The following is a 16,462-nucleotide window of genomic DNA, read 5'->3' as shown; positions in this document are numbered from 1 at the left end:
TTAGAGTAATCCTTGCGGAGCAGACAGATCATTGTATCTTCCACTCCAGTCTTTGTCCGATAGGCAAATTGCTGTGCGCCTAGGTCGTCTACCACAAGAGGACTCCTATAGTCCAGGACCATCCTCTCAAATGTCTTCATGATGTGAGACATAAGTGCCACTGGTCTATAGTCATCAGATGAAGAGGCACCTGCCTTCTTTGGAACAGGAACAATGCAGGATGTTTTCACAGCAGCAGCACATTCTGGAACCTTAGGGACAAACTGAACACGTGATAGAGGGCATCACAAAGTTGGTCAATGCATATCTTAAGAACTTGAAAACTGACTCTATTTGGTCCCACAACTTTTCCTGTGTGTAGCTTCCTCACTTGATCGTCGTTTATGGGCAGCCTGTACAGATGGTCAGAGGTGGACTCATCACTGTCTATACCAGTTGAACTGGTGGGAGTTGTTGATATAGTACAGATGGTGTTGGGGGTATTGGAGGAAGGTGGTGGTGATGGCAGAAGGAGGCAAAATCAGTTAAAAATTTGGTCCAGGGCAAAGGTTTAGAGGATGGATTTTTGCTCTGAGGTTTCCCAGCAGTTCTCATAAAGATTTGCTTCACTTATGGAAACTTTATTTTTGTTTAATACTTTGGAACTTTGCTATTAAGCAATGCTTTCTGTGTGGGTTTTTTCCTGGCAATGGGCTATGTAATTTATGAGGCATTCAAGTCAACTATTTATATCCCAGAAGAAATGACTACCGTATGCAAAACACTCCCTAAGGCTGAGGCTACAGACTGACAGTTTCAAAGTCTTTACTTAAGTCATTGATGTGGGAGGACTTCCACCCTGAAAAGATCCTGCTAATAAATGCATAAGCACAAAATACCGGTCAGCGACTCAGATGTTCAGTTTATATCTGATCACAGGAATTGTGCCGCTACTGTGAAGGTCAATTCTTTCAAAGATATTTCTGCTTCCATGCCTTGGGTGGGCTCCTATTTGGGCCTGAAGCAAAAGGACCCTCCACTCCCCAAATCTGTAATGGAAAAAGTGGGTTCATAAAATAGATTAACTTGACAGTCTTGCTTTTTTAATCACGGCAGCATACTCACACTCTCTTCTTGTTCTCTTCTTATTTTTCAGGTACGTACAAGAATGTTTATGTGGTGGATCTCGCTGCTTCTTTGTCCTTTATGCGCATGGTCTGGTAAGGCTTGAAAATAAGTAAATATGTAGTATGCATGTAGAAAATAGAGCTGCTGAAAAGATTAGATAAACTTTATTAATCTCAAGGATGAAACATTAGAAACAAGGATACAGATTCACAAGACAATCAATCAATCGGCACATTGGATGGAAGCATTGAATTGCCTGATAGCAGTGAGCAGAAAAGACCCCCAAGAGGTTCTTCTTAGCACACTATAGTGGAATAAGCCTGTGGCTAAAAGTGCACCTCCTGGAGAAGATGGTGGGGATTTGTCATAATGGCATCCAATTTTGCCACCATTCTCTTTTCCACAACAGTTTCCAGTGTGTCCAGGGTTTGTCCTGTGATAGAGCAGGCTTTCCTTATAAGTTTGTTCAGGTTTTGTGATTCTTTTGTGCTCAGGTTGCTTCCTTAGGAGACTGCAGTGTAGAAAACCACACTGGTAGAACATTTCCAGAAACTTGCTGCACACAACAGAAGACCTGAGTCTCCTTAGCAAGTCCGGTCTGCTCTGGCCCTTCTTGCATAGTGTCACTGTGTTTATCAGACCAGTCCAGTTGCTTATGTGAACCCCCATGTACTTGTAGCTCTGTGCCACTTTCAGGTCCTACCCCTTGATGGTGACTGGTCTCAGAAGCTCCTTGGCACATCAGAAGCTCACCACCAGCTCTTTTGTCTTGCTGACGTTGAGTTGCAGGTTGTTGTCCCTGCACCACCAGACAAAGTCCTCCATAACCTTCCTGTACTCTGTCTCAATGTCATCTGTCAAAGGAGTCATCTGACAATTTCTGTAGGTGGCAAGTGCTGGTATTGTGCTGGGAGTCTGTTGGGTAGACAGTAAACAGGAAGAAAGACAGGACAGTTCCCTTCGGTGCTCCAATATTACACACCACCATTTCTGACACGCAGTCCCTCTGCCTGACAAACAGCTGTCTGTTGGTTAGGTAGTCCATAATTCAGGAGATTGTGGGGGCATTAAGATTTAAAGTTGTTTTCCACAGTTGTTGAAGCAGAATTAAAAGCCCTGGGAAAGTCAAAGAACATTATCCTGCCTGTGGTGCCAACTTTGTCCAAGTGGGAGGAGAGATCAGAGTATCCTCCACACCTCTATGTGCCTGACAGGCAGACTGCAGAAGATCCAGATCTTCTGAAACCAGGAGTTGTAGCTGTTTTAGGACCAGACTCTCAAAGGTCTTCATGTGTGCAATTAACGTGTTGACAATTACATTTTTTTTAATGCAACCTTTAAATGAATAAAGCAGCAGCAAATGAATCCAAGTCTATTTATAGCACTTGATTATTTCCTGGGGCGGCGCAGTGGGTAGCGCTGCTGCCTCACAGTTAGGAGACCTAGGTTTGCTTCCCGGGTCCACCTGCGTGGAGTTTGCGTGTTCTCCCCGTGTCTGCGTGGGTTTACTCCCACAGTCCAAAGACATGCAGGTTAGGTGCATTGGCGATCCTAAATTGTCTCTAGTGTGTTCTTGGTGTGTGGGTGTGTGTGTGTGCACCCTGATGTGGGCTGGCGCCCTGCCGGGGGTTTGTTTCCTGCCTTGCACCCTGTGTTAGCTGGGATTGGCTTCAGCAGACCCTCGTGACCCTGTAGTTAGGATATAGCAGGATGGATGGATGAATTATTTCCTGTGTTGCTTCTTGATAATGGGCTTTATCCACACACACCAGTAGAGTCACCACTTGTCCCTTGTAATAACTGATTGTCCCGTATGGGAACATAAAATACAGCGTGCTGCATTAAATCCGTAAGGGACACAATTTGATATACATCATTTCATATATACAGTAGTTCTTTAAAATACAGACAATAACATAGTAACAATTAAAATCATGCCAGTTACACAAGTGAAGTGAATGAGTTTCATTCTCGTGTCATGCTAATGTCACTGAGTAAGATTGCATGTCAGCACCTTCCTTACCATTAAACTGCATTGATGGTAAAAAAAAAAATAGTCACATTGCACTGTATTGTGGAATGTCCAGAGTAAGAGTGAGATGCTACACGCAGTGAGGTCTGCTACTTCACGTCTGCCCCTTGTAAACGTCAGTGGTTGCCAAGGTATTGGTCAGAGTGTGAGACAGAACCTCAGTAGGTCAGCACTGTTAATTTCATTTCATAATTCATAAGTGATGCATTCTAGGAGAAGCTGACATGGAATCTTGTTGTTTAATGAATTCTGTGTTACCTACAGTAGCCTACATTATGGCCTGTGTTATATTGTAGCCATTAAAAATAGACAATAGTCAATTCAAATCGATCATGCTAATTTTCCATCCATTTGGACTGAAGAATAAGAGTTAGACTAATTTCATAATTCATAAGTGATGCATTCTAGGAGATTGTGCAATGTAAAAGCATCTAAATAAATAACCCTATCAGATACATACAGTATTTAAAAGTTGCAATGCCTAATGTATACACGTTTTCAATCTTATTAATGGCTCCTCCTCTCCAGGTAATGGCAGTGAAGTTGACTTGTGTGGATCATGCAGTTAAACACAACCTGAGCTCTCAGTGGGGCTGCCTTTGCACAGAAGTTGAACCAGCCTTGATGCTTTTGCTTTTTAATATTTAATTGTTTGTATAATGGGGCAGCATGGTGGTGCAGTGGTAGCGCTGCTGCCTCACAGTTATGAGACCCGGGTTCGCTTCCCAGGTCCTCACTGTGTGGGGTTTGCATGTTCTCCCCGTGTCTGCGTGGGTTTCCTCCCACAGTCCAAAGACATTCTTGGTTAAGTGCATTGGTGATCATAAATTGTGCTTGGTGTGTGCGTGCCCTGCAGTGGGCTGGCACCCTGCCCGGGGTTTGTTTCCTGCCTTGCGCTCTGTGTTAGCTGGGATTGGCTCCAGCAGACCCCCGTGACCCTGTAGTTAGAATATAGCGGGATGGATCGATGGATGTTTGTATACTTGTTAGTGTTTTGTGATATGCTGTCTTGCAACAGAGCAGTCCAAACCATATGTACTGGCTTTCCCAAATATTATACCCTTTGAGAGGTGTTTGGTGGTCATTGGGTGTTGTTTCTTTTACACAAAACTGTTCAATGAACTAGCTGAAATAATTCAATTCAATTTTAGTGACTATTAAACTGTTAATATTGTGCTTTATCCACACACACCAGTAGAGTCACCACTTGTCCCTTGTAATAACTGCTTGTCCCGTATAGGAACATACAGTAAAATACAGCGTACTGCATTAAATCCGTAAGGGACACAATTTGATATACATCATTTCACATATACAGTAGTTCTTTAAAATGCAGACAATAACATAGTAACAATTAAAATCATGCCAGTTACACAAGTGAAGTGAATGAGTTTCATTCTCGTGTCATGCTAATGTCACTGAGTAAGATTGCATGTCAGCACTTTCCTTACCGTTAAACTGCATCGATGGTAAAAAAAAAAAATAGTCACATTGCACTGTATTGTGGAATGTCCAGAGTAAGAGTGAGATGCTACACGCAGTGAGGTCTGCTACTTCACGTCTGCCCCTTGTAAATGTTAGTGGTTGCCAAGGTATAGGTCAGAGTGTCAGACAGAACCTCAGTAGGTCAGCACTGTTCCAGGAAACGAATGCGTTTGCTGTCAAGCTATTTTGCTTGCCCATAGTGTGGTATCTGATCTTAAACAGAACAGTGCAAGTGATAACGGATTACACAGGGAGGAAGTGCTCAATTCCTTACACCTTACTCATACGTCGTCCAAAGCAGACATGGCATGTTGTTGTTGTTTAATGAATTGTATGTTACCTACTGTAACCTACATTATAGCCTACATTTGCTTCCTCACACAGTATAGCGGAATGTCCAGAGCAAGACGTTATGCGAAGTGATGTCTGCTACTGCAAGCCCACCCTTTAAACTGTGGAAGTAACCCCCAAAGGAAGACAGGAATAGTTCAATCAATCACTCTGTATTCAGCCTTTATTCAGTCACCGGTGAGTACATAGGATTCACGCGGTGCAAGGCAGAAGAGCAAAATTCTGCTTTTCCCCTTCCCCTTACTTATAGAAAAGCATCATATCGTTTACCCAAATATTTCATTTTGTATTGCTCAAATCGGCCAACCATTTCAATTTTATATACATGTCAAATGGGGCCCTAAAGAAGGAAAGGTCATCTTTCCTGTGTCTAACAGACGCGTTCCTATAAAGCAGTGCTTCTCAATTATTTTCTGTCATGCCCCCCCTAGGAAGAAGAAAACATCTCGTGCCCCCTGCGCGACTATAAATAGTATCATTTGTCTATAAAATTGTTATAAGTACACCTCTGCATAACACTGTATCCTTATTAACGTATAAGAGAATAAAAAAAGAAAGAAATATGGACCAATTTACAACAAAGAATAGCTTTATTAAATGTAACAGAAAAGATTTAAAGTGCATTCTAAATTCAAAAAAAATGTAAAAGAAAATAAAAAAGCATGTTCCCCGAGGTCAAACGTGCCCCCCTTGACGGAGAGGCGCGCCCCACTATTTGAGAAACACTGCTATAAAGGAAGTTGTCCTCGTCAGCTTAATGCACCCTGACGCCTGTATGAATAACCTGCTGTTAGAGCAGAACAGCTTTGTGAGCTTTTAATCCTTAGTAACTTACAAGCAGGTACAATGTCTTTCACAAAAGTAAGTGGCTGTCGAGGTATAATTCAGAATGAGAGGCAGAGTATCCTCTGATGACGAATACATGTGCTGTCAAGTTTTTTTGGTTGCCCACAGAGGGATAGCTGATCTGAAACGGTACAGTGCAGCTGCTGAGCACGTCCAAGCAGCTAAAAAGCAGATAACACAGAGAGGAATCACTCAGTTCCTTACTCCTTACTCACACATCATCCAAAGCAGACATGGTATGGATATGAGGCCTATATCAGCCTCATCACACAGTACAGTAGAATGTCCATAGCAAGACGTTATGCACAGTGATGTCTGGTAATGCAACTCCACCCTTGAAACGAAAGTGGCTGTCGAGGTATAGGTGAGAGCAAGACAGAAAGTCAGTGGCTCAGCCCCGTTCCTGATGACAAATACATTTGTTCTCAAGCTTTTCCGATCTGAAACAGCATAATGCAGAGTAAGACGATATATATATACAGCAATGTCTGCTAATACAGGTCCGCCATTGAAAAGTAAGTGGCCGTCGAGGTATACGTCTGAGTGTGAAACAGAACATCAGTGGCTCAGCCCTGTCCCTGGCAGCAAATACATTTGACGTTTGAGCTTTTCTGGTTGCTCAGGGAGAGATAACTGACCTGAAACAGTACAGTGCAGGTGCTGCTCATGTCCGAGCAGCTAAAGAGCAGATAACACAGAGAGGAATCACTGGATTCCTTACACCTTACTTGAGCGTTGTCCAAAGCTGACATGGAATCTTGTTGTTTAATGAATTCTGTGTTACCTACAGTAGCCTACATTATAGCCTGTGTTATATTGTAGCCATTAAAAATAGACAATAGTCAATTCAAATCGATCATGCTAATTTTCCATCCATTTGGGCTGAAGAATAAGAGTTAGACTAATTTCATAATTTATAAGTGATGCATTCTAGGAGATTGTGCAATTTAAAAGCATCTAAATAAATAACCCTATCAGATACATACAGTATTTAAAAGTTGCAATGCCTAATGTATACACGTTTTCAATCTTATTAATGGCTCCTCCTCTACAGGTAATGGCAGTGAAGTTGACTTGTGTGGATCATGCAGTTAAACACAACCTGAGCTCTCATTGGGCTGCCTTTGCACAGAAGCTGAACCTGCTTTGATGCTTTTGCTTTTTAATATTTAATTGTTTGTATAATGGGGCAGCACGGTGGTGCAGTGGTAGCGCTGCTGCCTCACAATTAGGAGACCTGGGTTCGCTTTCCGGGTCCTCCCTATGTGGAGTTTGCATGTTCTCACCGTGTCTGCGTGGGTTTCCTCCCACGGTCCAAAGACATTCAGGTTAGGTGCAATGGCAATCCTAAATTGGCCCTAGTGTGTGCTTGATGTGTGCCCTACGGTGGGCTGGCGCCCTGCCCGGGGTTTGTTTCCTGCCTTGCGCCCTGTGTTAGCTGGGATTGGCTCCAGCAGACCACCGTGACCCTGTAGTTAGGATATAGCAGGTTGGATAAGGGATGGATGTTTGTATTCTTGTTAGTGCTTTTTGATATGCTGTCTTGCAACAGAGCAGTCCAAACCATATATACTGGCTTTCCCAAATATTATACCCTTTGAGAGGTGTTTGGTGGTCATTGGGTGTTGTTTCTTTTACACAAAACTGTTCAATAAACTAGCCAAATAATTCAAATTAAGTGAATTTTAGTGACTATTAAACTGTTTTTTTTATTATTAGAAATGAATCAATGAGTTATTTCTGATTTATAGAAAGTATTAATATGTTTGAAGGATTTACGGGCAGTCGTGATGAATATACAGTTAATTTCGATTAAAATATTCAATCATTTGATTAATCATGAGTACATTTTTTTATCAAACAGTTACCCTAGTAGAAATATAACGAAACCTTTTTTCCTAGAGTGCCTGAGGAGATCAGTGTTTACTTACATCATATGCCAAATACCAGGAGAGCGCCACCTTCTGGACTGCATAGTGCCTACTGTAAAGTTTGGTGCAAGAGGGATAATGACAGGCTTTGGGCTAGACCCCATGGTTCCACCAAAGAGTACTGGCAATGCTCCAGTGAAGAAAAACATTTTAGGTCATTCTGTGCTCCCAACTTTGTGACAACAGTTTGGGGAAGGCCATTTTTTGTTCCAGTATGACTGTGTCCCTATGCACAAAGCCATAAAGACATGAAGGAACTTGAGTGGCCTGCAAACAGCCCTGAACTCAACCCTACTGAACATCTTTGGGTTGAGTTGAAATTCCGATTATGAGCCAAGTCATCTCATCCAGCATCAGTGCCTGACCACAGAAAGTGTTCTTTTGGCATGGGCAATGGGTATAAAATTCCCACGTACACACTCCAAAACCCTGTGGAAAGCCTTTCCAGAAGACTGGAGGCTGTTATAGCCTCAAAAAGGGGGCAACTCCATAATAATGCCCATGGGTTCAGAGCGAGATGTCCAGCAAGCTCATATAGGTATGATGGTCAGATGTCCACAAACCTTTCGCCATATAGTGTATATAAACCTTTGATGTGAATTTTTTGAAAATCTCTGCACGCTGGGGAAATTCCTAAAGCCGGAAGTGAGCAGACATTATCCCATTATATAAAAATTGTGATTCTGATGATTCTAGTAACTCTAGACCAGGGGTTCTCAAACTCTGTGGCTGCAGGTTTTTGTTCCAACCAGATTCCTATTCAGTGACAACACCTGATAGCACTGAGCTCATTTAATTAGCTGGTATTATTGATCTTTTATTCTACATTCAGAAAAGCACAGCAGCATGATTTTTACATTGGTAAGAAACTTAGAAATATTTCTGTTTTTGCTATGGATTTAAATGCTTAACTCTCTTTTCATTATATTTGCCCTTTCTCTGTGCAGTTTGCTCCCTTCATTGAATCTTAATAATGACAATTAAAAACAAGCAGAGCAGAAACCCAAGCAAACAACACTCAATCGTGAAAGGCTGCAACTACTTTAAAGTCAGCCCCACAAAGTAGTAAATAACGGATTAATTAAACAATTAGAACACCTAGAAAAGTAGAACGACAATCAAGATGAAAATACTGCTAAAAAGAAAAAAAATACATATAACTGCTTAGTACATTTTTAATACTTTTTTTTTTTTTACCAAACTTAGTTTTCTAATTTTTATACTGTTCCCAAAACAGGGAATCTGGGAAACAACAGTTCACTTAATTAGCCCAGGAGTCCAATTAAAAACAGAGGCTGGTTGGAACAAAAACCTGCAGCCACAGGGGTCCCCCAGGACCGAGTTTGAGAACCCCTGCTCTAGACCAATCAGCTAGGGAAATTAATGGAAGGTATTATTGATAGAACCAATCAAACATCACGTGCCAAGACGATGTGTACTAGCAAACTTTTCAACATGGGCTCAGAAATGGGGTTTTGTGTTTCACTAATATCCCGGAATTCTATTAGAGGGCAACAACAGAATATGATCACAAAGGGGCATATGAAATTATTATTTTTTGATATTCAGAACGTTTTTGACAGGTTGGGCATCATACTAAAATAGGTTGGGATGGAAGGTGTTTCCAACACAGGAAACAAAGGGTTATGGTACAAGGAGCCTTATCAGAATGAAGTGATGTTAGAAGTGGTGTCCAGAAGAAGTGCTTTTTTTTAATATACATATACATAAACCTGGATAAAAATATAAATAACAGGCTGATTAAATCTGTAGATGATACCAGATTAGGTGAAAAGACAGATTGTGTAGAATCATCTTGGGCATTGTAGTGGTTTCAGTGCCCGTATTTTTCAAGTGTCTTAAAGTAGAAAACGGTCCTAACTGGCTCAAAAATCTCAGAGTGACGTATATTTGGTTCTACTCTTAGGAGTTGAAAGCATTTTCTTAATTTTCCTAATTTAGAAAATTATTCTTTACTTCACCGGGATTAAGGTGAGTTTGTAAGCTGTTGTGAAATAAATGGCTGGACAGCACAACAAAGGTTTGGGCCAGCCACCCGTATACTTTCCCTGGCTGCAAAAGGGCTTAAGTTTTAGTATAATGTGTACAGGTTTGAGTCAAAAATAGAACTCCCGTGGTATGGATGATGGCAAGTTTTTAAGGTGTCTCAAGGGAAGTGATGTCATCGGGCAGGACCGGAAGTGACATCCTTGGGGCCGGTATAGGAAGTGACATCGTCGGACTGTACTTGGATACAGGCAGAATTTTCGGTCTCTGGTCTGCCGAGAGAAAAGAGAAAGATTTAGTGCAACCCTCTGACCTGGCGTGAAATTGGCATTTTCTGCTCCCTTTGGTTGACTCCCAAACGCGAGTTTATGACACTGTCCTATCTTTCTAAGAGATGCTCACTTTGGTGGATGCTCAGGCAGTTGAATGTTCATCTCTACTAAAATGATAAGATGGTGTTCAGGCAGTGATCACCACTCACATTCCAGGAAAGGTGGACTGTTTTGCAAATGCTGGATGACAATTAGCTCATAAAAAAATACTGGTTTGTAAGAGATGGAAATATAATCGTAACAAATCTCGTGCGAGACATGATAGATCCAGCTACATGGAGAAGCCATGCTCTGTCAGATGAAATGAAAGTGTTGGAAACATTACTTGTTTTTTGGCCACAGGGAAAATGCAGTTTACAATAACAATAATCTATAGGGTGGTCCAGATATAATTATGCGATTTTCATAATGCTATAACTTATCAAGTTTATTACATAGAAAGTGACCCGAAAAATCCCGGACCATTGAGAAGTTTGCGAACTGACGGCATCAAGAATCGTCTTCGTGCCGAACTGGAATTGTCCCCACATAAATCAAAGTCATCCAGACGATCTGGATCTGCATAGTTAGATCCGGACCACCCTGTATATGTGTCACAACCCACCATTTCTCGAATTTGGCACCAAATTTTGAACTACTTTACAATGTGTGAAGTAATACGCAGATTCATACAGTTCCCCATGACTCCACATGTGTTAAAGCAATGCCGCATATAATAATAATAAATTTCATTTATATTGCACTTCATATTTTAGAAATCTCAAAGTGTTACAGAGTAAAAATAAAAATAATAAAACAAGAAAATCTATTTATACTTTAACAAAATACCTTTCTACAAAGATGAGTTTTTAGTTTTAGTTTTAAAAACATTAGTCGACTGTGGGGCTCTCAAGTAGTCAGGGAGGGCGTTCCACAGTCTCGGCGCCACAGATGAAAAAGCCCTATCACCCATACTGCGAAGCTTGGTTCTAGGGACTTGGAGAGTGTTAGTGTGTACAGAGCGGAGAGTGCGTGAGGAGGTATGAGGGGTAAGGAGTTCCTGTAAGTAAAGGGGGGCTGTGGTGTTATGGGTCCACAGCTCATTGAGTAAAGGCCATTTTTAAATAAATAATCATTGTGCTCGCGGCTTAGCGAGGGACGTTGGGCCATAGTGGGCGTGGGGCGATCCGTAGGGTGTGGGCGTTTCTCACCTAGTGCACAGGTGAGGAACTGCCCACATTCATGATTGTCCCGCGGCTAATGCTGCAGCTGCTGTGGCCCTCGTCATTTTAAAAAGAAGCGCGAGTCGGTTTTAAAGGAGAGGTAAAAACGATCGGAGAGTGAAAGGAAAGGAGAGGACGGAGGTTACCGGGAGCAGGAGAGGAAGCAGACGGTGCGTGAGTGTGGTGAGCGCGCGATCGAGCGCTCGTGGACAGCTGCATGGAAGCTGGGTGTTAGGCCGACACCCACGTGTTGGTGTTGATGTCGCTCCCGCTGAGCGATCAGGTAGCGGGAGTGACCAGGGAAGGCGACTGGCCGCGGAGAGGCCATGGAAAGGCAGCGGAAGTCGGGAGACTTGGTGGTGGGAATCCCCAACGTGAGCGACCTGGCCGTTGTGGGAAACCAAGTTCTCCGGGACTGGGATGAGTGCCATACCGAAGCCAGGGATCGGGAGGTCTCCAGTCTCGTGCGTGTGTTTCAGGAGGGCAGCTGCAGAGAGCGTCTTGCCTGCTGCGATGCCCAATCGGGATTAGCAGGTGAGACGCTAACAAAAGAACACCGGATTTGTTTGTTGTTGGTTTTAAAACTGCTTCCAAGAGAAGATTTTAACCTCTGGTTTTAAAGGATTGTTTTTTCTATTTATTGATTTTTAAACTCCTCGTTTTCATTTAATGGATTATTTATTTATTGAAGAACTTGAAGATCTGCACTATTTATGGAACACTGTTTTTGTTTTGTTGATTTTTAATAAAAGCACTGTTGCACTTTTTGTATACCTTCCCCTTGCTGGAATCATTTGCCTCCATTGACTAGCTCACTCGGTTACATTATCGACGGTGTTGGGTTCGAGTGCTTCCAATAGCAATGGGAGTGTGGAGCCAGAACCCACATCGTCACAGGGGCATGTCCATAGATGCACTGATGGGTGAGGAGAACGACCTTGAACTCAATTCTGAGTGGGACAGGGAAGGGTTTTCAGGATTGGGGTGATAAGGTCATGCTTTCGCACCCTCATCAGGAGATTGGCAGCACAATTCTGAATATACTGGAGTCTCTGAATACTCTTGCCAGGAATCCCGATGAGGAGCGCATTACAGTAATCCAGCCTGGAGGAGATAAAGGCATGCACGAGCTTCTCTGCATCTTCCAGGGTGAAAGTTGGTCGGAGTTTAGCGATATTCTTGAGGTGGTAGAAAGAAGACTTACAGAGGTGCTTGATATGGGTGTCAAAGGTGAGTTGAGGGTCCATTTTAACACCCAAATTGGTGACAGATGTGGAAAGGGGAATGTTTTGGCCAGTGAAAGTGATACTGGTGATGGTAGAAGAGTGGAAATGGTATGAGGTGCCAACTAAGATGGCTTCTGTTTTGGATCTGTTTAGCTGAAGAAAATTGAGCCTCATCCACGGCATCTATGGACATGCACCCCTTTACTTACAGGAACTCCTTATCCCTCATACCTCCTCACGCACTCTCCGCTCTGTACACACTAACACTCTCCAAGTCCCTAGAACCAAGCTTCGCAGTATGGGTGATAGGGCTTTTTCATCTGTGGCACCGAGACTGTATCCTCCAAGCAGGTAGTCAATGTAGATATTGGCAGAGGAGCAGTAGAGGAGGTAGGGGTAGTCCTGAGGTAAAGCTGAGTGTCATCAGCATAGCAATGAAAAGATAAACCATGTCTGCTAATGACAATTTCAAGAGGGAGTATGTAGATGGTAAAAAGGATGGGGCCTAGCACATCAGCATATCAGTATCACATTACCACCACAAATGAGGAAAGCGACTAGGCTGATTCCAGGACCACTTAAGATGAGTTATGAGGAAAGATTAAAAGAGCTGAGCCTTTACAGTTAAAGAAAAAGAAGTTTAAGAGGTGATATGATTGAAGTGTTTAAAATTATGAAGTGAATTTGTACAGTGAATCGAGACGGTGACTTTAAAATGAATTCATCAAGAACACAGGGTCACAGCTGGAAACTTGTTAAGCATTTACAGGGAGGGATATGCCAGCGATGCACAAATCTGTATCGTGTGTGTCGATGATTGGGATTTTAAAGAAAAAAAAAGGCCTTCTTTCAGCTGCACCCATTTAGAGAGCGCCACAGTGGATCATCTGTCTCCATCGATCCCTGTTTATTACATTTTTCTAGAGAAAAATCGGGAGTGGTCTCCCCTAGACTTTCTCGTATTCTCAGATATGAGGATGGATATTTGAGGAATTAACTGCAAGATAATGATTAGATTTTTATATTATTTACATTAAAGAACCATTAACAACAAATCAAATCAAGTTAATAATATACTGAACAATTATTATAAAAGTAAAGTTGAATAAAATGGATTCTGCAGCTGCATGAATAAATGGTAAAGTACCATTTCCAGTTAGCAGAAATAGCTCAAAAGTTGATTGAAATCTACGTTCTGTACCTAATAATTGTATGCAGAATTTGGTTGACCTAAGTTAGGGCGTGCTTAAGTTATCGTGTTTACATACACACACACACAAACATAATTCCAAAAATTGTATTTTCGGACTCAGAGAGGTCTAAAACATTGAGATTCATCAAAATTTCGAAAATTGATTTTTTGGAGGATTCCAATACTTTCCCTATACTTCGTATCCGAGAACGTCAGTGGCATCTAAAACGTTGAGATTCATCAAAATTTTGACATCGAATTTTTAGATGATTATAATACTTTCTCTATACTTCGTATACGATAAAAGTAAAAAGGTGATGTTCTTAAACATCATGTCCCAATCAAGATGATAGATCAACAACAACAACACGTATTTCTAGAGCACATTTTCATACAAATGGTGTAGCTCAAATTGCTTTACAAGATGAAGAAAGAAAAGTTTATAAAAAATTAAAATAACATTAGGCAATACTAGATCACAAAGAATAAAGTAAACCAAAACCAAACCAAACAAAAAGAAAAACTCCAGAGGGCTGGAGAAAAAAAATCTGCAAGGGTTCCAAGGCCATGAGACCACCCACCCCCCACTGGGCATTCTACCTAAGATAAATGATCTCAATCCGTCCTCATGGTTTTCAGGCTTCATATGAAAGAATTTGATGATGATGGTCATGTGGACCTCTGGCCTTCAATCCATCAATGTAGGGGCTGCACGGTGACCTGATCAGGTGGTAGTGGTGCAGATCACCACAACAGAAAAAACAGAAAAAGAACTGCAGAGACTAGTAGGGATCAGTACGGACTGCACACATAAAGTGTGCTATTTCAAGGTTGCTCATTAAAAAATGTAATCTTTTTTTATATTTAATTTTTTATAGGTGGTCATAGCCATTAAAAAGTCACTCCAAGAAGAATTTCAAACATACATCAGTGATTATGAATATGACGTTAGTTTTGATTTTTGATTCTTTACTAGCACTCTATGGACCTCTGTCAGGGTGACAATTAACACATTTCTATCACAATCAAGAATATTTTGACTTGAAAAGTTTAAATTGCGGCACACATTTTAATATTTCAAACTAGGGGGCTCTGCCCCCTGCTCACTTTGTTTGCCAACCCCTGGGTTTGGTTAACTGGATATACAATTTAAAGAGATTGTTTTTTTTCATGGGAATTGCTAAATATGCATAATTTTACTTTTACTTTAAAACTTCAGTTAAAACAATATTTGGAATTAACTTTGCATCAATATTGCATTGAATTTTGATTCTGTGTTTGGATTTACAACGTGACAACGCAACGTATAAATGCCCGTGAATGAATATCGTTTCTTTCTCTCTAATAAATACACCGACTTTTTCGAATGTTTGTCCCTGAGATTTGTTAATTGTTAATTAATTTGTGTCTAATGTTATTCACAGAATATGTACTACATTACCTTGCTTGTGGGCCTGTTAAAATTTTACGTGTTAGTATTGTTCGACTAATTTTGAATACAACTAATCTTGTCCCATTGCATAGCCCATCACTCAGACATAAATTATGCAATGACATTACGATAGATCCTTCTTTCAACATTAATTCGGCCGGTGAAAGACTGGATGGTGTTAACACTTGTTGATATTCTTCTGGATATTATAAATTGATGTTTTCATCTTCCGCACGATCACCACCAACTGTTTCAACATAGTCTATTAATATGCATTTAACCAATTTGCAGTGTAACCGATTGACAATTTTCGCCTTAATTCATTTGACTTCATCGTTTCTAAATGCCACATTTAGATGAATGGGTGATTCTAAACTGGATCTTTGTAAGTGTGTTTGTGTGTGTGTTCATAAGTAAGCCCTTTAATGGATTGGTGTCCATCCAGGTTAAGTGTTGGAATGCACCTGATGACCGTGGTCTTGTTTGAAAACAGATGTAAGTAGGTCATGACTTAAATGAATCTCATGGTAAACGTCTCCATCTCATGGGACTTCCTTCCAAAAAGTGTCTTCAAAAAGTCTCGTCTCATCCCAAGATTTTTTTATTATTATAGAGAGATATCTGACACAGCTATTCTTGTTTATTACGTACTTCTACCTCATGAAGTGAATTTTCACATTTCTTATGAACTCTATGAATTAAAGAAGCTTATGCTAATGCAGACTCTTTCTTTCAGCAGACACACACTCACTGATGTAGCCTGTCTGTAACGCATTCATTTCATAAGTAAAGTTCGGATCTTTATTGTCTACATTGAGTTTTTTCTTCTTTTATTCACAGAAACAAGTGATGACTGTGAAAAATTCACCAAACTGAAATTTCATAATTCGTTCATTGGGACCACTTTGGATGTAAAGCTGCTGCTCTATACAAATGACAGCCTTCACTGTGGAAGGTACACCGATCCCAAAAACATTTCAGCTTCTCTACCATTTGATGCCACAAAGAAAATGACGTTTGTGATCCATGGGTACAGACCAACAGGGTCACCTCCGGTTTGGATTGAAAGAATCGTTCATCTTTTAATCGGGATTGAAGATATGAATGTGATTGTTGTTGACTGGAACAGAGGAGCTGCAACACTCAACTATCCGAAAGCAGCTGAAAACACAAGGAAAGTAGCTGACATTTTGGAAACAACGATTTCTCAATTAGTGGTAAGAATCGTTTTGATTTTATTTAAAAAGATACTTTAACACATTGACTGCTACAGTGAAAATAGGTAAATTTGTTCCTGATACCAATGTAAAATCAAGGTG

At 41.0% G+C, this 16,462-nt stretch overlaps 1 protein-coding gene across 3 annotated transcripts in view; it reads left to right on the top strand.

Annotated features, from left to right (window-relative positions):
* lipib (lipase, member Ib) overlaps positions 1-16,462 on the top strand; it is a 90,761-nt gene that overhangs the window by 40,719 nt on the left and 33,580 nt on the right. For 2 of the 3 annotated variants that reach the window (XM_039745873.1, XM_039745874.1), the window contains exons 2-3: positions 1,136-1,199; positions 15,984-16,360. In XM_039745873.1, coding sequence (XP_039601807.1) covers positions 1,148-1,199; positions 15,984-16,360 — 429 coding nt within the window. In that variant the 5' untranslated portion in view covers positions 1,136-1,147. Of the gene's footprint in view, positions 1-896; positions 1,043-1,135; positions 1,200-15,983; positions 16,361-16,462 lie in introns of those variants that run through there. The other variant, XM_039745872.1, reaches the window with a different exon arrangement.

The sequence above is a fragment of the Polypterus senegalus genome, chromosome 2 (assembly GCF_016835505.1).
Source record: "Polypterus senegalus isolate Bchr_013 chromosome 2, ASM1683550v1, whole genome shotgun sequence".
Taxonomy (NCBI): domain Eukaryota; kingdom Metazoa; phylum Chordata; class Cladistia; order Polypteriformes; family Polypteridae; genus Polypterus; species Polypterus senegalus.
This window is presented reverse-complemented; position numbering and strand designations above follow the sequence as displayed.